Raw genomic sequence first — 24,375 nt, forward strand, 5'->3', positions numbered from 1 at the left:
CTGTCCAAATTCAAACCAAAGCTAAAGACTGTCTTAATAGTTAACCTACGTTAGCGAAATAACATTCGTGGGGGGCGGGGGGCTATTCTAATTTTTAAGTAAATTTTGAAACGGACTAATGGCAAAGTAAGCTCCAGTCTCAGTTCTTCCCCCTTAGCCTGCTGGCTGCAATTGATTTTGACTTTGCAACCAGTGCAGACCAAGATCAGCCTGCACATCTGTGCAGGCGGCTGATCATGGTCTTCACTGTTCGCTATTCAGTCAGTAAATTTTCAGTGAACACCCCTTTAGATGATAAATGATGCTGTCCAAATTAAATGATGGACCAGTCCATTTTAGAAATTTAGCAGGCTAAGGGTTAGACTACCGCCCATTTAAGACTCATTCAAATAGCAGGGTAAGGTTTTAACAGCAGATAGTTACGGTGTTTCTTACAGCTCAGTCGGAATATTAGAACAACGTACTGACGCCCATTCTATTTATTTTATTTCTTTAATGTTACAATTTTCAAACCACGACAATTTGTTTGTGAAACTATGGTCTGGTGACAATTTCTATTTTAACTAAATCACAACAACAAGAACAACAACAACACTTTTGTAAATTGTAAAACTACGCGCATATACATTTAACAATTTATCCAAATTTAAAAAAAAGTCATTTAAGGTGAATCTTTGCAATAACAATAGAGACTATCACAAGGGAGCGTTACATGGATGTTAATATCTCCAATCCGTGTCTAAAAGGGTGGTTTGAAGATTCAAGCATTGTTCAGGGTCTATTCTACGACATGATGATTCAGCGCACTGTTCTGTGTAAAGCAGATACTGACCTTTAACCGTTTTGAAAACAACATGTGCCTAAATACATCAGGGCTTCTAGTTGTATAACATATAGTTCTAAGGCCTAATGACCTATCAAGTAATGTGAATTCAAGCATTATGCTCGCAAGTTTCATACAATATATGAGCCGTGTCATGAGAAAACCAACATAATGGGTTTGCGACCAGCATGGATCCAGACCAGCCTGCGCATCCGCGCAGTCTGGTCAGGATCCATGCTGTTCGCTAACAGTTTCCCTAATTCCAATAGGCTTTGATAGCGAACAGCATGGATCCTGACCAGACTGCGCGGATGCAAACCCATTATGTTGGTTTTCTCATGGCATGGCTCATATTGTATCTTGACTAAGTTATGTAAACAGAAACCTGGTGCTGATTTAGTTGTTTTGAGCGGAATGAAGCTGATTTGAACTGAGGTTTATAATTACCAGTAAAAACAATAATTCGTCAAACAGAGCAAAACTAATGCATACGTTGTCCATTAAAATCTAAAAACATGTCTACTAGTTTATCAAAACTTAGGTCTACCCGCAATTTAAGTACTGGTCTAGTTCAAAGTAGTAATGAGATGGAGTTCATCAGTAGTTCAGCAGTAAGACACCGGGCTACTAAACATGTCAGCGCAGGTTAAATGTTCTTATCTGAACAATTAACCTTCTTTATGCTGAGAAGCCAAGGTTCCATCTAATGCGGTGTTACAACATACACATAAAGATTTTTTTTCCTGCTAACTAAATCGACTGAAACTTTGCGAAATGAGTACCTCATATTGGTAACTGCTTGTGACCAAACATCAACTTACATACGCGCATAAAATAAGCCTGAGGAAAGGGCAAATACTGGCCACGCTTCGCGTATGTTTCTCTCAGAGTGAGCACGTGTTATACGAAATAGCCGACAATATACACTATATAGCAAACCTACATGTATACAAAACGTTCAAACAATGTTCATTGTTATCTGCTCTTACTCCCAGTAGTGTTTAAAGCTGATTACTATTTCGTATATGTAGCATGTAAGCCTAAAATAATAGTCATGGAAAGCTAGAAAAAAGCTTAGTTTATTTCATTTCTTCCTCTTTGGGTATATTTTGACCAAAAATAGCCAATCCGTTGAAACAAACGAAAATTGCTTCTTTTGCTCTTTAATAAGAATATTTTTAGTAAATAATAATTGCTTTTGTGTTCACAGACTGGTTTTAACTCGAGTAAATTCACCAGATAACAGGTAAATGAAAGCAGCAATTTATACAGGGAGGACTAGTAATTAACATAAAGGACACACTGTTTACATAAAATCACACTTTATCAAGGGTGTAATATTTTCATTATTTTCTTTTATCGTTACTTAGAGGCCGAAAGACGGTGATCATTGATAAGCAGCTAGCTGAGGGGCGGAACCGGATGTTGGGCAGGAGATAAGGATTAAAGTCATCAGTAAGGCTGTCAACTTCAGAAATGTTTCCTACATTACACTTCTTAGGGAGGAAAGCCAAGCATTTCTATTCAATGTTTCATATACCAATACCGCGTCAGCAAATGTATTTAAACCCATCCACTCTAAAGAACAATATTCAATAACAATTACACAATAAAGCTGGCAAAAAATCTAATCATAGTCAGCATAAAAAACTATGAATCAGCTGCCTTGAACACCTTTAAGTAAGAGATAAACTTTGAGGCGGAAGACATTAAAAATGAAAACCAATGCAGAAAGGACGAGCAAAAAAAGAAGGTTCATTTTTGCTCCTATTTACATATTTTCACGAAGAAATAGGGTCATTAAAATCAGAAATCAGAAACAGAAATATCTTTAGGACCTTTAATTACCTGGCCATTCCATTAGAAGACATATAAATTTCATAACTTTAGAACAAAATCGTTACAATACACAGACAGAACTAAAAGAAATTCTTACAAGTAGTACACATAATGATGTGATATACATAAGACGGACACGTCAACACACAATGTATAAAAATGATATGCTAAAACATAATACGCCTACCTATACTCTATAATTATGATTCAAAAACATATTCTAATGTCTGATTCACATAATTCCTAACAAGGTTTTCCGACAATTTCTTTTTAAATGTTTGATGAAAATATTGATATTATACATCATCCTAAAGAACTCAAAAGATCTTAATATGAACTTGATTGTTTTTCAAAATGAATTTAATACTTTTGTATTTATAACCTAGCATATATTTAAATCACGTATTTTCAATTGTTAATTCAGCCACCTTTTCTTTAAATTGCATAGTAATAAACCATCTGAACCTTAACCTTTCAAAAAGTTTTGAAAAAAAAAAAAACTTTAAAAAAGATCTATAGCCAAACTATGCCGCAGGGAATGAAGCTTTCTTGGCCTTGAAATAAACAGTAAAACGTTCTTAAGAGTTATCGCCCCTGGAGCCAATTAGAATGACGTACAACTTACATTTAAAACAAATCTTCACATTTTGCATATATCTTAAACCTTTAGCCTGCTGGCGGCAAGTGATTCTGCCTTTGCGACCAGTGCAGACCAAGATCAGCCTGATCATGATCTGCACTGCTCGCTATTCAGTCAGTTAATTTTAAGTGAACACCCCTTTGAATGCCCAAACTGAATGATGGATTAGTCCATTTTAGAAATTTAGCAGGGTAAAGGTTAAAATTACAGCAGGAACATTCTCTAATACAGAAGACCTTTAAAACAAGGGGTTATTAACAACATAACGTTCTTTCAACAGCATCGAACGATCTCTTCATACTCTTTTTATCAATTAACGACTGCCACAACTTTTCCAATAAATAAATGGACTCGGTGTTGTTATATTTTCAGGTCCTTTGGGATCATGACGTTGCACATTTCATTACCCCTCATGAACAGATTCAATCAAACCAAGTCTGCTATTTTATTACTTGGTTGTGTTCTAGGCTTCCAATGGATCTTTTCACAGATTTTATTATTGATTTAGCAAACGGGTGAATTTCATTAAAAGGAAAGAAAAGATTAATAAAAAACCCTAAAAACCCAAAGAAAAACACCGTTGTCCCGTCTTACATATGAAAAGTTTTTGTCTTACAATTGCCACCATTTTTAAAAAAAAGTAATATTCTCCACATTTTATTTCGTCACTCATTTCATACATCAATGTATATTTAATTGTATTTTTGTGAATTTTTAAAATAAGCGAGATTGTATTGTATGATTGCACAATTCGATTTTATCTTAATTTTGATTATTATATACATATTGTTTTAATAGTGTGGCAAGTCTTATATATTCATTAAACATGAGTTTAATAACATTGATAAAATATCGCGTGGCGGCGCGTTTAAAAAAAAGTTAATTGTATATTTGGTTCTTGTGAAATTAAGAAGAAATTTACGAAAAAGCTTGTTACAGAATTAGTTAAACAAGCAATTATCTGACAGGGGCTATTTACAGCTCAAAAATCAGAATTCTGTGGTTGTTTGTAAGAAAAACCTCAGATAAAGAACAATATAGGTACTGAATCGAGGTATACTATTTGTGTCAACATTAACCTATTATCAAAGCACAAAATGTAAATAAAAATTGTTTTCCCTGATACTATTTGAAACTGATGCCAAATTTATCTATGCCCTGAACGTCTGGCAGTTCCGCCTTTTCAAAAAGCACACTTGAGGTTGAATCCCTGTAAAAAACATGTGTCTGAGGTAGTTAAAAGTCTCGAAAACAGAACAGAGAAAACGCTTGTTCGTGCTGGCATGTCAATTGTGTTATTATGATATGTTCTTCCTGGTATGTGTCTTCTTCGAAGTTTTTTTGTGAACCGTTGGATGAAAAGGGATCATCTATTGACATATTCAAATTACTAGCATTTTTATTAAATACAAAATACTATAAATGTAGTTTCTTGTAGCGTGTGTTTATCCGAGGGTAATTTTGATTAGTAACTAAACTGTATGAAACTATTATATTTGACTATATCAAATAAAATGCTTCTTTCTGAACTAATTTCGTTATATTAGTGCTAACATACATATTGTTATATTTGTGCATTTCAGATTAAATCGTGAAAAAAAACCCAGATTTTTATAATATTTTTTTCACAGCAGTTGTTAGGTACCATAAGATTTTAAAAGTATCATTGGTATAAACTCTCATAATAAGATAATTTGAAAAACAACAATATTGCAAAGCTTCCATTTTTAAAGACAAGGAAGAGTTACCTAGCAAAGTGTAACTTCCATCCTAATGATATTATTAGTTTTTAATATTTCAAAGGTATAAAACCATTGGTATACGATTAATTAGTTTCAATGCGTTAAATTTCTTTTCCTAAATGACCAAACATTTTGCAAAATTATTGCCACAACACTTAGGTCAGTAGTACAAGAGTAAGACAACCGCACTAGCGCCTGACTAATTAATGCTTTTTGTATAAATTATAACTATCAATTTAGGCAAAAATGGAATAACTTCATGCCATGTTGCTAATAAATGCCTTTGCACATTCTGTCAAGTTTTGTTTTTATTCAAGCCGGAAGGTTTAACTGCGGCTATTGAATTCTTTTAACAGAAAATTAATTTGAGCCGCACCATGAGAAAACCAACATAGTGCGTTTGCGACCAGTATGGATCCAGACCAATCTGCGCAGTCTGGTCAGGATCCATGCTGTTCGCTAACGGTTTCCCTTATTGCAATAGGCTTTGAAAGCAAAAGCATCTGCGCAGTCTAGTCAGGATCCATGCTGGTCGCAAATACGCTATGTTGGTTTTCTCATGGTGCGGCTCAAAGTTTTTAGTTTCTATAAAACCACAGGATACATCTGATTGCAACATTTGACGAAGACGCATACCAAGTCGAAAATTTTGAAAATAAAAATAGCTGTAAAGTTTATTTAAGATGACTCTTCACCTGGATTGCCATTTTCACTTCTTTCACCAATGCTTGAAGCATTCCCTGTATTAGCTTCTAAAACGGGTGGTGTGTCATCACCACTAATTTTAGAATCATTATAACTACAGTTAATGGGAGTCATATCCTTATCTCTGCTTTCCGCAAGCATCAGCCCTGTCTCCACAGACTCGCAATTCTTTATTGGATGATAAACAATGTCACAGTCACTACTACAGGGAGTAGTATCACACGAGTCGGTGTTACTGGTGCTCGTCTGGTTATTTACACTTCCGGTCGAGCTGGGAGACAATAATGCGCGCTGTTCGTTACCAGCCTGTTAAAGGATAAAATAATTAATAATTTGATTATTTACACTTCTCGTCGTTCTACAAGGGATGATCTAAATGTATTGTGTGTTGTGGATTGTACCCTTAAAAGTGCAGTTTTTCAATTCATACCCTTAAAGTACTCCCCATGGTTAAGAACGGCACAATTTTTGTCTTCTGAAAGGCGTCACGGTATTTATACGACATATATACTAATGAGCAGCAGAAGCGAGAGCTTATCCTAATCGATATCAGATAGATTAAGGGAGGGAAGTCGCATGATGCCAGGTCTGCGAAATAAAGAGGATGTGGTAATCTTTTCAAACACTATACTTCAATCGAACATATACGTTTGAAACCGGATATTGGGCAACATTTTTCGAAGTTCATTTTTAATATTTTTAACACAATATTACGGTAGTAAGTTTCAGTCACACCTCGGCGACTTTTCACTGGTGCACCTTTTCATATCTATGGTATCTATACAGCTGTGTCTCTTTGCTGCTATGTCTTCTGTTGCGAGAAATATGGCATACAAAACCTTTTTTGCTCTTAAATTGCATTTTACAAATACTGGCATTTTTCCATGTTTGGTTCCGAAAAACATTATTTCACAGAACAACCGAACTCACTGCTACTTTTTACGTAAGACCAAATTTCTTCAGTATCGACTGTTCTTTTTTCAACCATTTTTTTCCCGTTGACTTTATAACCTATCTACCTTCATCATTTTATTTGAAAGTTTAGTGCTTGCTTTGCCGTACGTTTGGATATTTATCTATCAATATGTACGGGTATGTATTAAGCATAAACTCCTTGAACGCCGCTCTACACTGTGAAAAGTTGGGAGATCATAAAACTTTAATTGTTTTGAAATTGACCATTTATCTATCGGTACTGTGAAATAGTTTAAGTACGAAAGCCTTCCACGAACCGCTTAACTGATTGATTTAAACTGCCGTTACACTGAATTACAATTAATTCGTACATATTAGGAATGCATCGATTGTACAAATTACCGTTTACAGGTGCGAAGTAAGTTGCGAACATGCGTTACCAAATCAGCCATCATAATATGTAAACAGAAACTAGAATCGAACACCGTTGATATTTTAATAGTTCGGAAATTAAAGAATATGAAAATGGATTCTTGTGAAAAATTTCAAACTTTGTCCGTCCTACAAAGGGCGTGAAGTTGAAAGATCGTTTTATTTACAGCCATCAAAAACCAACACTTTTATCTGGCCTCAGTCACATACAGACTTTTATTATATATATATATTTTTAAAAATGCGATAAGAACACATTCGAAGTGCATCGCTTTTGTAGAAACGTATCTAAACCATTCACTTAATCTTGTTCTGATATTATTGCTATGGTGTGTAACGTATTTCGAATTAATTACAGGGGTATATTTGCGTTGCTATGTAAACCATCGATATAATATCTCTCCTTGAAACTGCGTGCCATCACAATACACAATACATTTCAAAAATCCCTCGTTGAAAACAGAAACAGCTGTCCCTAGAATGTCAATTAATTTATATTGTTCATAAATCATTGTAAATTTTACGAAAAATATCTTATATACAGGGTTAATGAACGGTTGAATTGCTGTCCTTTTAGAAATCATATGGCTTTGTATATCAGAATCTGTCAATAAAGTCATATATCATAGCGTTATACATAACCAGAAATGACGTAAATGAAAGAAATAAAGACATAAACACTTTAACACGTAGGAGAAACTATTGTTCAGGCTGATGTATATTCTCACATTTTCTCACAAGTGATATGGCATTTGAGAACATGTTCTAAGAAATTCTAAGAAGCCATCTGATGCAGAAAAAAAACGAGATTATAGTCTCTTTGCAGAAGAAGCACTGTCTCATTTATATAATTCGCAGAAAGGTACATATTTCACCAATATATCATTTTTCATGCAGTGTAGTTTTGGACTTGCAACAAAATGATCCCTTTAATCAAAATAAGTGGTCGCGAATTGCCGGAGCAACAAAAAAACCCCAGAACATGAAACCACAATATGTAAAAGTGTGATGGACTGTGAAGTCAGAAAACGGGAGTCTACGAAACCGCTCTTGAGACTAAGACTAAGGTGATATATGTACATATATCTGCATGTTTTATTACCTTGTAAGTATAATCAGTGTTTTCAAGCATCCGTCTCAACATGGGTGAATAAGTAGAATAATGATGAAGTCGGGCGGTATCAGTGTTACCGATGTAACGACCTGGTTGCTCATTTGGGTTGAACCGACATGCTAGTTCAGTCCTTGTTCTGTTCTGGTATCTCGACCTCATTTCCCTTAAATAAAACCATTCAGTCATATAAAAGCCTTTGAATATTTCTGCCTAGTAAGAAATATTTACGTCTTTTTATTGCTTTATATTATTAAAAGAGGTTCTGTGTATTAGAAAAGCGATATAATAACGGTAGGTCTTTACAAAAGGCTTATTTTAGTACTGTTTAGTATATTGATGTGATGTTATCTTTGAAAACCGACTTAACAGGAAGAATGAATTAACTGTGTAGGAGAAACTATAAAGCCATGAAGGGGACATAGTTTGTAATTTGACATAAAGTTAAACATCGTGAAAAAAAATGTGTACACTAGCACACCATCATGAATGCTTTAAGAAACAAATTACTAGGTCAACTATTCATATTTCTCAATGAAATTTGCTCTTGCATCTGTTGTAAAAAGACGATGACAAAAGCGATACAGATTACAAAAGAAACACAGCCGATGTAACGTTTAAATAAAAACAAAGACAACTATCTGAAAGAATAACTCCAAAAACGCATCCCCGATTAAATAAAGCTTAACATCAGTGTATGCTTGCCTGTATACATGACCGACACATACAAAAACCTACATAGACAAAGTAACAATCAATAAGAGAAAAAATAAACGCATAATATAAACAGTTGGACGTCGCCTTGGAACGGTCAGTGGCAAACACTCTACAGGAAAATTAATCGGGTAGCGGTCCGCACCAGACCTAACCATTTACTTGCACGTTCTATTACCGCTCCTCATGAACAGACTCAATCAAACCGAGTCTGCTATTATTTTGCTTGGTTGCATTCTACGCTTCTAAAAGATCTTATTACAGATTTTATTAACTTTCACAACAGCAATCTTTTACTGAAAGTCTCCCCCGTACTTGGATTCAGTGTTGTTATATTTTCTGGTCCTTTAGATCATGGAGTCAATTCAATATCTATGTAATAGAATTCCGCTTAAGCCGGTGCTAGGGGGCGTGAGAGATGTTGCATTTTCCCTTACCTCTCATGAACAGACTCAATCAAACCGAGTCTGCTATTATTTTGCTTGGTTGCATTCTATGCTTCCAAAGGATCTTTTTTACAAATTTTATTAAATAAATAAAAATTATCTTCCGAGTCAGATGGATCATAAACACGTGCACTGACAAGAAATTGCAAGACATAAACTACAGAAAAAATATCATGGAAAACCCTATCAAACAAAGCATACTAATATACTAAATCATTTCCTAGAAGTAACAACAACTGGAGAAATACCAACTAAGATAGGACAAAACAGGAAAGAACAAAACTGGAAAGAACAATTTTTCCCATTTTTCTGACAATTGCTTTTCAATCTGTCCTCCAACAATCTCGTCAAATACCATCAAACAGGAAAGAAAGAGTGTCATCCAGCTGTAAAAGAGCTAAACATTGAACTTGTGGTATCTTTAAAAATAGTTACAACCGCTTTCGTATTTTACCAAAGATAATTAGAAAAATGCTATGACCAAAACCTTTACGATTTTTTAAATAATGTATCACTGAACACATAAACAATACAGGTGACAAAACCAACATTATGTTCGCAAAACCGACTTTATGTTCAAAAAACAGATATCATGTTCGCATGAGACCAAAGCGACACAAATTAAAAAAAGAAAAATGACATTTAGTCAACCTTGTGCTTGTTATATGACAATAAAGATACCGATCCCAAACCTCCGACTTTCATATAGGAGACAAATGCAATACACGTGATAAACAGACACCATCTTCCGGGATAATTAAAGAGAAATTACATTCTAAAATATAACTGAGTTTATTTTGCACATATTATAACAGAGAAAAATGAAAATAAATTGGTAAAACCGGTATAATTTCATTTTTGTCTGTTAAGGTGGGCTTCCAAGATGACACCATTATCAAGGGACGGGGATCGCGGGTTCAAGCCACACAGGGATCACAACCATACCTTCTCATATGACACAAGTACTGTTTTGTTTTAACAAAAATCGAGCTAAAAATATTTGTATAGATTAATAATGATACATATGTGAAAGTAACATTACATCACGTACCTTTGTTTAAAGACGACAAAGGTGACACAAATGAAAATACAGACAAAGCCAACTACGCAGCCAATAATGATACCAAGACGCTGCTCAAACACATTAGTCTTACTTCCTACGGATTCATCTGTAAAACAAAAATGACTTAACACTTCATTCACATACAAAAAAAAAGAATTGCAAAACGTCTTTTAGTACTTTAACAACACTCAAGTCCCATAGTTTAGTAAGTAGACGAATTATTTCATGACCTGCTTTGGGAACATGAAACAAATCGGAATATTCATAATTTTAACATTTCCGAAACATTGCAGAATGATACTGATTTCACTTGGGTAATGATTACATTTTACTCGGACTATATCATGGACTTCCTGTGTAAATTCTTAAACTTTAAACTAAAAGTATTAAATCTATATAATATTTCAATGAAACTTTAAGGTTTTGTAGTTTGTAGCATCATCTGTGGCATGTATAGTAAAAACTTGATTTCTGAAATAGTGTGATATTTATTTCTAAAGTCACTATATGTTCATTTTAAAAAAATTTCGTTTTACCCAAAGTGGAACCTGGCAGATACTTGAAAATGCAGCTCTCTGATTGGTCAGTTAGAACTGCTAATGTCATGATAAAGTTACGGATAACGGAAGACTGTCTCCAAAGATATTTACTTCGTCTACATGAACTCCAACAAATAGCATGTCAGTAGAATATTATATACATGTATGACGTGAAAATATTATTGGTAGTGAAATAAACAATCTTGACTTCTTCCTACATTTATTTCGAAACATCCTTCATACCTGAACATGATTCAGAATCTTTACACTTGGGGCAGCTATTACAGTCTAGTGTGTCAATCATAATGACACGTGACGTTCGCCCCGCTCCAGCATTAGTGCAAGCCCTCAGTTTAAAATAGTAAACTTCGCTCTTCAGATCCTCGAGCACCACTGATGTATGGGATGCTAAAAAGTAAGCAATAATAAAATGAAATATCAAAGAGTACCAACAGTAAAAATTAAAGTTTTTTAACAAAATATTCACCCAACAGCCATTGTCATTTCATTTGTCATGAAGCGGTGGTCTTCCCGTACTTTGGACTCTGTGTTGTTTGCTTTTCTGGTCCTTTGGGATCATGGAATTCATTCAATTTTATTTCAACAGAATTCCGCTTCAGCCGGTACCAGGGACGTAAATGGTGTTATGCATTTCAATACTTCTCATGAGCAGACTCAATTAAACAGAGACTGCTAATATTTTGCTTGGTTGCTTTCTATCCTTCTAAAGGTTTTTCATAGATATTTAAAGTTATCCAATTTCCTTCAAAGACAAACCTCACATGTTTAAAAGCTACGCCAAGTTATCTCTTTTAAAATGTTTCAATCAATTCAGCTAGAATATTCCAAATTTGTAATAGTCATTTAATTTCATCTAAGAGTACGTAGCCTACAAGAAAATGAAACTCACGACAATAGTAGGAACCACAACTTTTTTATTCTTCAAAGACATTTGTAATAAATGGTTTTGCATTTTAGGAATATTTCTACACCGAATAGTTTGTCTGCTTTCAGAAATACACGATCATTCTGTCCCGAAGGACACTCATTTGATTAAAAGTGCATGACATTTTATTCTAACTGCAACATGTGGCTTGGCAAATATTTCTTATAACCATTTATTGCGTTTATTACATAGAAAATAGTGTGAAATTACGGACTCGCCAGCAATGTTGTTTTGTTTAGTGGGGGTTTTTTTTGCCAATTATGCCACCATCAATGCCTGAAGTGACAAAAGGAATCTTTCTCCGTCATTAAAGTATAACAAAACAAAAAGCATACAAAATATACTAGATAATTATGTAGTCTAATGTGAGCATGTGGCACGCAAAATGATGACATGACATTAAAAGGGATTGTCTTTTGCATGTTTCATGGTTTATTTCCAAATAAAATACAAAAAAATTAAACGTTATTTAAGTTTATTCGTCATCTTATATTAGAAACATGATTTTTTTTACTTCGCATAAAGCATCAAAACGTGGCAGGCTGGCCCGTCTTAACAAACTGGTGAAGTTAAATTCACTGTGATTTTAATCACAGCTACTGAAATTTTGACAAGAAAAACAAACTAAGCAAGACTTTTCTTACCATTCTGATGGATAGAGGACCAGTCATCATCAGCTACATCTTTGTTTGAGTTGTAATAAATGATGTAGTATGTTATAATGCCATTTTGCTGTTTTGGAGGTCCCCATTTCAGCTTTACTGTTCCAGGGGAGACAACCTCAGCAACCAATATCTCAGGCGGAGAAGGAACTATCAAAAATTGAACGTGCATGAATAAACTTCAAGAAAATCAAAGAAATATAATAACTTTATTTAAAGAGGATAAAATATTTTATTATTGTCAGTATAACATTTGGTCCTCTGACATAGTAATGTAAAATTTCACCTTAAGTTTGTCATTGCCAGCTTTCATAGCCAATTTTACATTGTAGTCTCCCTTGATTATCTGGCATTTCGTGCATATCAGGATTGTTTCCCTTTAGTCTGAGAGCCAAGGTCCAAAATTTTGAAAAAAGTGCCCGGCATGTTATACAAAATATTTCTACACCATAGTAAAGGGGAAGGTCCACTACTTATGAAAAGTGAGTTTGGCCTTCTGTCCTCACTTGCAATTAGGAGAAATCCAAAATGGCGACCAAGAATGCCGCCAAATCAAGGAAAATGGACAAAATACGGTAATGTCAGCAGCATTTTGAATTAAATCAAAATATGTACATAGTTCGTACAAGTCCTCAGAAAATGTGTTTACAGATATCTACAACTTCAAGGTCAAGGTCACGCTCAAGGTCAAAAGGTCAAATTTATTGAATTCTTTGCTATTCAACTATTAACGTTGGTTATAAAATTAACACTTTACGAGAAAATCAACATCAATGCTCATTGTTATGTACAACATGTATGCGTTTTCAGTCTTGAAACCATTCAGCTCCATATTTTCATTACCACGGTGAAATTCAAGATGGCCACTAAGGTTTAAATAAGTATAAATTTAAACGTAAATGAAGTATTTGACTTTTATCATAAGTAACTGCACAAAGCATAATTGAAAATGCAGTAACCAGTGCAACAGAAGCTAAAACTGCAATCAGATGTCAAAGGTGACTTTGCTTTAATCATTCAGATGATTTTATCAAACATTTCATATACTATTTCAGCTTCATATACTGTTTTAAGTTCACCTCAGCTGAGCATAAACAGTGAAGTGAGTCATACATTTTGAACAAATTAATCTTTAGTGGCAGTAACAGTATGTAGTGCAATGAAAAGAGTTGAAAATCTAGGCAATATCAGAAGTTAAAATTATGTACAAGTAGTTAAAGAATAAATGTTAGCTGTAATCTGCACACCAAAACCATAAAAACTCTTATGTGAGAAAAGTACAGGTAATGGTTGGATAACTAAAGAATGAAAATGAGGGCATTTAAAAGTAATTGACGTGTTGGATAATATCAACATCATTTACTACGGCTATAGACCTAAAGTAAATTCAAAACATTGTACAATATGTACAGTATGAATAAATGCACTTCATGCGTCCTTGAAATAAAAAATAAGTAATAGCATACTTCCTTCTTTAGTTTGTACAATAACTGGCTTGCAGAATGGACCATCCGCAGTATCAGTGTGCGATTGTACGGCCACAGTGTACCATGTAAACGGACGCAAATTTTGGAGAGTAATTTGGGTAGTGAAGCTGAAAAAGATTGGAGGTAGCAAGTTACTTATGTGATTTTACGTGCTACTTATAAAACACACCCCCATACATTATTCTTTGCTCTAGGTAAATGGTCACAAGTCAGAATGAGACGCATCCATTCCGCCTCCTAGAATACAAGTATCTTGTTGTTTCAGGAAAGTTATGACAGAAAACATCAAACTGTTTATTTACTTATGCCCCAAACACTTTCGAGCTGCGATTAACCCCGGCCACGTCAGTCATGTCACCTAGTGCGTTCTTGGTTTGGCGTTGTTTGTGTGTGTGTCGGTGTGTGTGCCTGTGTGTGTGTGCAATGTTAGCCTAGCAATCACAGTTTGAATTTCAAATAATTGATTCTGTTGTATATACGATATATGACAGAAAATAACAGACCAACGGACAAACATGCGTGACACTAATAATGAGCAACCAGTGATATTTGTTGGGGACTGTTTTTCTTGGATTTCGTTTTGGATCTATCCACAAAACTTAAACCCAACGAACTCGTAAAATTTATCAATCAATTTACTCCAAACTCCATGAACTTATATTTCTACAAAACAGCCGTTCTGGCAAAAAAAAAAACACGAACTTTCGTGCCAACGATATTAAATGATTTTATAATATGGCCCCTATATACTTATGCATATGGGTGTAAAATTACATAAATGGTTTAAGACAGAAAAATCATTCGTAGAAAAACAAGGCACTCAGATGCATTATTTTCGGCAAAACGTGCCTTTCACACTTAAGCTTGCTCATAGTCTTAGCTAAACATTGCCTTCAAATTCTACCGCAATTTTCATCTATGGTTTCAGATTGATATTTTTCTCAGTTCAAATGTTCTAGAAGTTTTGTATAATGTCAAAGGCTCTAGAAGTTTTCTCTAACATCAAAGGTTATCTAACGTGAAAGGTTCTTAAAGTTATATCTACTTACAAAGGTTCTAGAAGTTTTATCTAACGTCAAATGTTCGAGAAGTTTTAGCTAAGGTCATAGATTCTAGAAGTTTTATCTAAGGTCAAATGGTCTAGAAGTTTCATCTTATGTCACATGTTCTTGACGTTTAGTCTAGTACTGTCAAAGATTCTATATAAGTGTCATGTAAGGTTCAGTGTTGTTATTATCTCTGAATCGTTGGGACCATCGTGTCCGTTAGATGTTTCTGTATAACAAAGTTCCGTTTATACTATCGAGTTCTGATGAACCCGATGCAAAGGCGGCGAGAGAGGTGTTGCACATTCAGTATCTTTCATGAAAATCTTTAACAAAACTAGGTCTGCTATTAATTAATTTGATTGAGTTCTTGGCTTCTAAAAGATCGTATGGCACATCTTATTAAAAAGTTTATATCAATTTCATATTTAACATTTAGCCCACTATTTCTTTTTGGACTTATCCAAATTGAATATAAGTGTAATAATTTAACTTGGTTTATTAATTAGATGAAATAGGCACTGATCCCTTCATGTTTCCTCAGAATGACCGGTCGCGTTTTAAATATTTTAACATCATCTTTAATTCTGCGTGAAAGAAACTATTCGTACACATTGTAAACTAAACTGTTGTTCCGGTCCGATTATGTAAAACATCTTTGTTGCAATGAATATTCATAAGCCGAAACGTATTCAGGTTGACAAAATATGGCAGCGTGAATGGTATGCGGAGTTTTTTTTCACACTATTTGTCTCTTTGGTTGTGTCATTTTCATATTTTACCTCCTAAGCAGAAGGAATAATAATATCAATAACTACAAGACATATATGTATTACTAGAGTGGTGTATATTTATACAGAATTTAATGGAATGACGGGAAAACTTAATTCTCTTTATGAAATGTCAAGTTATGCATGACAAATGTTTGAGGATGTTTTGACATTGACATTGTCCGATAACTGTGTTACTTCGCATCGTCTTCAGGTGGCAGATATAGACACAGACATAATTTATTACAAAAGAGGCGGAAGATGCAATATGACAAATTAATATACGAGAAAAGTGTAAAACGAAGTATCACTTTGGCGCAAATACAAGTTTTTTTCAAAATGAAAACACAATGAGGTTTTAATAAACAACAACCACAATAAAAATAATAATGATAATAATAATAATAATGATGATGATGATGATAATGCTATATTTTCAAGGACATTTGCACAGTTCGCCTTAAGATGTGAGTCAGCAGCTCAACACGCCGAAAGGCTTTAATTGTTTGTTTCAACTGGGTCCCTCGTCTCCCTTTGTCTATAATTTTATAAATGTGTTAGAATGACTTTTCATATACTATAGGGTTATGTATGCTGTCATATTGAAATTTCCGACGGTATACAAATTTTAATGGAGACGAAAATTTCAGGTTATTTTCTTAATTGATTTAATAAAAATAATACTATGTTTAAACATATTGACGAACTATGATAATGATTTATAAGACATCCACTCCTCCGAAATTTATCCAGAAGAAACAGGCCTGAAGTAAATATTGACCATTTAGATTGCTTCCATTTGGTTACACCGATGTTGAAACCGCAACGGTAGCCTAGTGGTAGAGCGTCCGCTTTGAGTGCGGGAGGTTGTTGGTTCGATCCCTGGCCGCGTCATACCAAAGACGTAAAAATGGTACGCTTGGCACTCAGCATTAAGCAGATAGTGCTAGGATTGGTCAGCCCGGTGTCAGTATATTGTGACTGGCTGGGGTATCATGTCACATGTCTACAGCGTGATATTTCAGTGAAGCAGCACTATAAAGCTTGGCATTGCGCTCAATGCTACAAGTAGACACCGTCGTTTATATGGCTGAAAAAGTGTTGAAAAAAAGGTGTTAAACCCAACACACACACAAAGTACTGGAATATCTGACATACTGTTGAATATTAGGCCTAAAAAAATCTTTGTTTCCAGTAACATGCTAAAACAATTAAGGTATGTAAGTCGGAATTATTTGTTGGGTTTTTTTTTTCCGTTTTTTTTTTGGTTGTTTTTTTGTTTTTTGGCGGGGGGGGGGGCTATATATTTTATAAAGTGAGACTTTTCGGAAATTATTTTTGTGTCAAAAAATCAATACAAATAAGGGGGTTATACTTTAGAGCATCAGTGAAAGGTGATTTCTAACATCACAGACCATGTTTAAAGCATAGAAAGTGCAGTTTTGCAACTTTTTGTTAAAAACTTGAAAAAAATATTCTCAAAGGCCATAAAAACATTTAGGGTCGAGCCAAAAATTTAGGGCAGGTAGGGATACCGGAAACAAACAATATTTTTCACGCCTTAGTAACATACCAATAAACCAGCAGAAAATTTGTGACAGTATAGAAGGAATACTACTGACTCAAATTTGACCTCAACAGCCAATCAACTCGTGTTCTATATATGGAGGGTGTTAGAATAGTTGATACATTTTGTAATGCATTCGTGAAAGTATACAAAAGAAGCAATCTGTTTCGCTTTTTGTAAAATTATTAATCTAATCAGGTGAAAAATATGATTTTCAACCCTACATTTCAAAATGTGATAAAAATGCAGAGTACATGATTTATTGTAGTATGAAACCGACTGAGTCTGTAATTTTCATTTTTAAAGACAAGAAAACTGACCTTCTTCCACCATGGAAAGGATGCTGTGATGTGCATATTACCAACAAGACCATGAATAAAGCTGACAGAATATACATTTAGACATGTTTTAATCACATATATGAAACTAAATTTATCAGTAACAGATAGCATATAAAAAAGAAGCCATTAAAGCAATGTGAACAAAACTGTCTCGAGGAATCATCTACTTCTACATCGACTGTTTCCGTTGCAAACAATTAGTTCCCACCACTTTATAAATTACGCCTGCTATCTTCATTTTTGAACGTAGACTTACATACAATTAGAACTTACGAGATGCCATAAAAGCAAGAATACACTACCTGTCTATGAACTGTGGGGAATCTCCCTCGCTGCGCATGAATTTTACAGTGTACTTGACGATATTGAGCCTCGTTTTCGGTTTCTCCCATGACAAACTGATGATGGACGACGAACGAGTTTCCGGGTTCAGAATATGAGGAGGTGGGGGTTCCATTTCACCTTCTGGACCTACAGACTGGTACAACTCTGTCACATAACCTCGCACCACGTTCATTTCGTCCCTTTTCATGAAGTCAATTTTGTAGAAAACTCTGTTTTCTATTTAAAACAACACAAACAAGCGCAATTATTGAACATGTTTCTATGCAGGGGATATAATAGAATGAACACACATGGGGATATAATAGAATGAACACAGGGAATCCATTTATATTTGAACACTTAAATACTTGTAATGAAATTGAGCTTATCAAATGAAATACACAAATAAGAATATCCATGTCTTAGACGATATTATCAAACGGGTTTGAATACCGTACTAACAGTTATATTATGCCCATTTTACTAAATATGGTACTTTCTGTTCTGCCCTTAAAAAATCTGACTCTAAAGCTTTGTGATCCATACTTTTCCTGAAATTGCAATAACTAACAGTTTCTAATTCAACAATAGATCTATGTGACTTGATGTATTATGTGGTTTTCAGCAGAATTTTTTGTAAATTTGATATTCATACTCCACAAAAAAAAAACCCATAATAATAAGATACATGTTATTATATCAGTATTGGACTTACAACATACCTAGACCACCGATGTCAAGCCGTGTTGTAAGAGCTGAAACGTTGAATTCCCTGACAAGCCCACTTTGTAGCAGTTTTTGTACAACTACACGATAGCTTCCAGCGAAGTCTGCGTCTGTATTGGACCACTGAATTGAGACTGCGGTTGAGTTTAAAGGTTCAAAAGTCAGTGAAGGAACAGACGATCCTAAAATCAAGTAATTGAAAACAGGCATTAGTAAGATAACATTCCTTAACTAATTAAATACATTATTATAATTGGTATTAAAAATAATACACAACTAGCATGGCCATATTGTTCCTTTTCCAATCAGCCAAACAAAATTGTTCAGCTCATTGTAAATCATGCGACCTTTAAGTGCCGTGTGGCGGCTGTAAACATGTCTACCCGTACTTGGATTCAGTGTTGTTATAATATTCTTGGTTGCATTCTATGCTTCCAAAGGATCTTTTTACAGATTTTATTAGCTATCACAACAGCAAGTTTTAAGTGCCATCTGGCAGCTGTAAAAAGTCTCCCCTTTACTCAGTGTTGTTATATTTTCTGGTCCTTTGGTATCATGGCGTCCATTCAATAGATGTGTAATAGAGTTCCACTTAAGCCGGTGCTAGGGAGTCGTGAGAGGTGTTGCATATTTCATTACCTCTCATGAACAGACTCAGTCAAACCGAGTCTGCTATTATTCTACTTGGTTGCATTCTGTGCTTCCGAAGGCTCTTTTTGCAGATTTTATTTTTTTACTATTACACATCTGAAGTGGATCTCAGTAAGGTTTTAAGGTGTCTTTCATAATTAGTAATTTTTAATTTTACACATCTGACCAATTAGTATGTTGTATGCATTTGAAATTTCTGTTGTGACAGATATTCCACAAGCAATGCATTCAAATCATCAATGCCTGTTGTCTGTTTGAGACTGTTGTTATTGCAGCGGTTTTCAAGGCAAAACATTTAAACCTAATTTATTTTGTTATAAAATCTATCTGAGATTAATATATTACAGCAGCTGAGACATTCGTTTTCCTAGTTATATAGTAGTAATCAATATACTACTTTAGAATGTGGTACAAACGTTCAGTTTGAGATTGCTGCTTTCAAGCAGTATACGGTAACGCGTCCATTTCAGATTGGTCATCCGGTACATGTAGTTGGTTTTGTACATACATGCAATACATTTGGTACACTTGAGTGGGTATCTAGACTGCTACTTTGGTAGTTGCTTTTAAGTTGTTCAGACGAAAATTGTACCAACTGAGTTATTTTCCGGGCAATGCACAAATAAAACTTAAAGATACCTTAGAAGCATAGACCTAAACAACGAAAGATAATATCCGACTTGATTAGAATGAGTCTGTGAATGGGCGGCGGTAGTCTTACCTTCAGCCTGCTAAATTTCTAAATTGGACTAGTCCATCATTCATTTTGGACAGTTCCATTTATTATTCGAAGGGATGTTCACTGAAAATTTACTGACTGAATAGCGAAAAGTGCAGACCATGAGCTTGGTCTGCACTTGTCGCAAAGGCAAAACCACTTGCCACAGGCTTATGGTTAAGTCTCCAAGTATTTGTGCATGTAATCTATCTAAAACTGTTGCTGCGACAGTCGCATTACTCTGCTAGAATGTGGTATCAAAGTCTACGGTTGTTGTTTACCAGAAAATAAACTTAGTCTCTAAGACCAATTTATGTTATTGAAGTTGTTTTCCAACGAAAAAAATGGCTTTTATTCGTACACAAGTTCATTGAGAACTAGTGTGAAATTAGGAATCAGCCAGAAATAAGTTATGTTTTCTTTTAACCTGGTTGTCTCATTAATATGTAAACTTTTTAACTAAAGAATTAACTCAATAATCAAAGTTTTATCTGTCATTCCTTAGTCTTATGAAAAAATTACTACTGAATAAGTTTGCACATAAATCTGCATTTACTGCAGTAATGTGAAAAAAATGCAATTTCTAAATTATCAATTATATCCAATTTTAATCTTAAAAATGGGTTGGGTGCTACATGAAGAGTAAATATCGCAATTGGTTTAGCTTAAAGATCCACCACAACCTAGTGACCTACTTTTTCCTCCCATATGAACTGCATGAAAATCATACTGGTATAATACAGCTGTCCTCCGAGGTTACAGGTGGACAATTTAAGCCCTTCGTGAATTAATACCGGTATGTTTTCACAAATTCATCTGCAAATTTATTCTTATGCATACTGCTTTATTCGCTCAATAAAATGTTTAGACATGAAACACATTGTCTTGGCCTAATATATATCACTGTCACTTTGAAACTAGATACTTGTATGTCTCAATTTTTCCATGCAAATCATGTATAATTACCATCATGGAAATACACAAGAATACAGTCATTCTGTGGCGCGTCTTTAATACCCGTCAAATGTTATGGTAAAACATAATATTAACGGTATATAAAGAAACATAGAGCGTTTTAAGTGTGAGCATTTTAAAAGGGAGAACATTACCAAAGTCCTTTTATAAAAAGAATAAAAGATATCTAATAGACTTTCTTAGACGAGAAAGTAATATAATTAACCACTTTTATGTTTCAATTCCTACCTGTAAATTGTAAAAGACCACCTTTTAAATTAACACCATGTGTAACCTAGGTAGAATTTCTTTCGATATCATCTGAACTTACCATTAATATTTGATACTGGCGTACGATAGGATACCCAATTATCAATATCTGGAAATCCTTTGGAGTTTCCTGCTAAAACCTTTACAACGTATTCACTGTCTGGTTCCAGTCCTATAACAAAACAGACGCAGTTACATTACATCATACATGGTCACTCAAACCTTTTTCAGGTGTTAACAAAAGTTTTAAAAAATTGTCAAAATTCGTAAAAGAAAAATAATAGCAACAGATATTCAAGCATAAAACTGCAGTTTTAAATAGTGATTTAACAGGTATTAACATATGTCAAAAATGTTAACACACTTTTTTTATATATATGCGTGTTCCATTGCAAAAAACGGAACTGTTACGCTGTAAAACATAATTAAACAAAATCGACATAATACTTTCCGCTCGATACGTGACCACCCAACAGAATCATTTCAACAAATTATATATTCGATATTTATTTACTTTTATAAAATTTTACCCATGCTCGGAATACGTGGTGCACTCACCCTAACAGAAATCATTTCAACAAATTATTACAGTCAAAAATTTCTAATCATATTGATATATTTCTGATATTTTATTTACTTTTATAATAGAAATAGTTATACCCATGCAGTCAGTGAATACGTTGGTGCACTCACCCTAACAGAAATCATTTCAACAAATTATTACAGTCAAAAATTTCTAATCATATTAAAATATTTCTGATCTTTTATTTATTTTTATGCAGTCAGTTTTGATAACCAGCAGATCAAACATACAACCTAGCTTCGAAATTTCCCTGAGACAAGCTTAACTTTTGTATTTATAGGTCTGCAATCTGAAGTGCCGCCATGTCGTTTAATTCAGATACACTGCTTGGAATAATAACAGAAAATACTGCCGGACTGTATATAAAGCCAAGAGAAAGTTACCCGTGAAGGTAGCGTCTCAGCGGTGGGCAAAGCAATACAAAAAGTCACAAAATTTGCTACTGTACAAGAAGTAAATCTGAACTCAAAGGCCAATCAAATTGCGTGCTACAATCAGAGCGCGTTAGAATGAAATATATATTATTTCAGAAGTAATGACAGAATAAAACGTATGACACTTTTGGACATTTTATATAGAAAATAGAAGGGGGAAAAGACAAAATGACGGTGCTTTATGTCATAGCCAAGGTCATGCAAAATAAAATTAAATTACAAAATAGCATGTGATGAATGAAATGTTGAGGTGCGTAAAAGTTCGTCTTATCTCTACATAGAAATTTTGATCACTGTTGAATATCGGCTTGGGGAAACCTGTTACGATGGACCGACAATACTGTTTCAGTTATAATGAAAGTAAGACTTAAAGTGCTCGTAAAATTAAAGATAAACTTAAATTACAAAATAGCATGTTATGAATGAAATGTTGGACATGTTTAAACCTTTTGCACTTAAATAGCAAAATTGATAAACAACGTAATCTTTATAAATAACTACAATGCACGATTTTAGTATCCGCGTTTTAAAATTGCATTAGAAGTGATAAATAACACTTGCCAAAGCTACTTTAGATGAAATTCAACTGAATAAAAGATGGACGTTCTAGTCCATTTGTGTCTTCTTGTTCGTGTATATGCCGATGTTCTGACTTAAGCTGTATTATTTAATGAACCAATTTGTGGAGGGAAGGATGTATGGAAGAAGAGAGAAGCAGTTTGGAACAACGCACGCTATACAGAGACCACGCTGGCTTCAAAAACTATTTCCGGCACACGGACACCGATTGTAAAAACACTGGGTTTTAATTAATTTTAATGTTCGAGGTAATATGTTTGGATTGCAAAATGTGGTATCAATTAATTTAATTCTGCTCCATCAGTTCATTCATACCGATTTAATCCGAAAATAGTGTAAATGCTTAGACTCTATATATATAAATATCACATGTCATTTTAAATTTATACGAAATCTAATTGTGACTTTCGTACATTCATCTCATGTTAAACTTTGTACTTTTGGTGCTGAAGTATTTACAAAGTTATTCATACCTGTAACAAGGTAGTCCTTTGTGTCAGCCGGAAGTTGTATGACAGTGATCATTCTGTCCTTTGTACCGTAACTTAGCTGGTACTTAGTAATCACTCCGTTCCGGTCCGATTCCGGAATTTCGGTCCAAGCAACACGAAAACTGGTGCTCGAGTCTGGCATAATCTGAACATCTGGCACCGAAATTGGAACTGGATTGATAAAGTTAGAGTAGGTCAATGTGAAATTTGTCATTTTAAAAAGACAAATAAGCACCTCTTACGTGTTTCATGAGAAAATTATGCAACAAGAAAATACGAACTGCTTTTCTCTGTTCAACACTAAGAGACATGGACTCAAACAAGGTATTTCAAGATAAATCTATAGTAATTATAACAAGTTTAACTAAGAAAAAGTATTGAATGTAGTATAATATGGCTTACTGTGACCACAAATATGAATGAAATTTAAACTGTACCATTGTCCTTTTTTCATACCTGCTTCCAATGTACGGACAGTTACGGCTTTAGACATACTACTTGCTCCTTTGGCATTCATGCACTGCACCGCAAACCTGGTCAAAGAAGAAGTCAATGCTTTTACCGTCAAATTTGATATTTATAAAAAACGATTTCATTTTTAAATTCCCCAGATTTGAGTTGAAATATCTTAAAAGGTGATAACTATATATAATAACAGTTGAACATTATGCTAGAAAGGAGTTAAATGTTCGTCTGAAAGGGCCAGATGGACATTAACCATACATTAATATAAGCCAGAAGGGCATTAACCAAACATTAATATGTGCAAGAAAGAAGAAAACTTTCAACAGTAAAGTGTTAAGAATTTCCTAGAAAAGATTTGGACATTCGTCAGTAAGAAGCTGTAAGTTTCCTAG

General features: G+C 34.3%; 1 protein-coding gene across 2 annotated transcripts in view; it reads right to left on the reverse strand.

The window, feature by feature from the left end:
• Positions 1–469: 469 nt before the first annotated feature.
• The window catches only part of LOC123566465 (protogenin-like), a 144,946-nt gene continuing 121,040 nt past the window's right edge, over positions 470–24,375 (reverse strand). For both annotated transcript variants that reach the window (XM_053549819.1, XM_053549818.1), the window contains exons 11-21: positions 23,975–24,051; positions 23,501–23,689; positions 21,493–21,603; positions 18,835–19,020; positions 18,091–18,349; positions 14,044–14,171; positions 12,560–12,727; positions 11,213–11,377; positions 10,419–10,536; positions 8,199–8,373; positions 470–6,055 (exon numbers count right to left, since the gene is read on the reverse strand). In XM_053549819.1, coding sequence (XP_053405794.1) covers positions 5,723–6,055; positions 8,199–8,373; positions 10,419–10,536; positions 11,213–11,377; positions 12,560–12,727; positions 14,044–14,171; positions 18,091–18,349; positions 18,835–19,020; positions 21,493–21,603; positions 23,501–23,689; positions 23,975–24,051 — 1,909 coding nt within the window. In that variant the 3' untranslated portion in view covers positions 470–5,722. The remainder of the gene's footprint in view (positions 6,056–8,198; positions 8,374–10,418; positions 10,537–11,212; positions 11,378–12,559; positions 12,728–14,043; positions 14,172–18,090; positions 18,350–18,834; positions 19,021–21,492; positions 21,604–23,500; positions 23,690–23,974; positions 24,052–24,375) is intronic.

The sequence above is a fragment of the Mercenaria mercenaria genome, chromosome 8, assembly GCF_021730395.1.
Source record: "Mercenaria mercenaria strain notata chromosome 8, MADL_Memer_1, whole genome shotgun sequence".
Taxonomy (NCBI): Eukaryota; Metazoa; Mollusca; class Bivalvia; order Venerida; family Veneridae; genus Mercenaria; species Mercenaria mercenaria.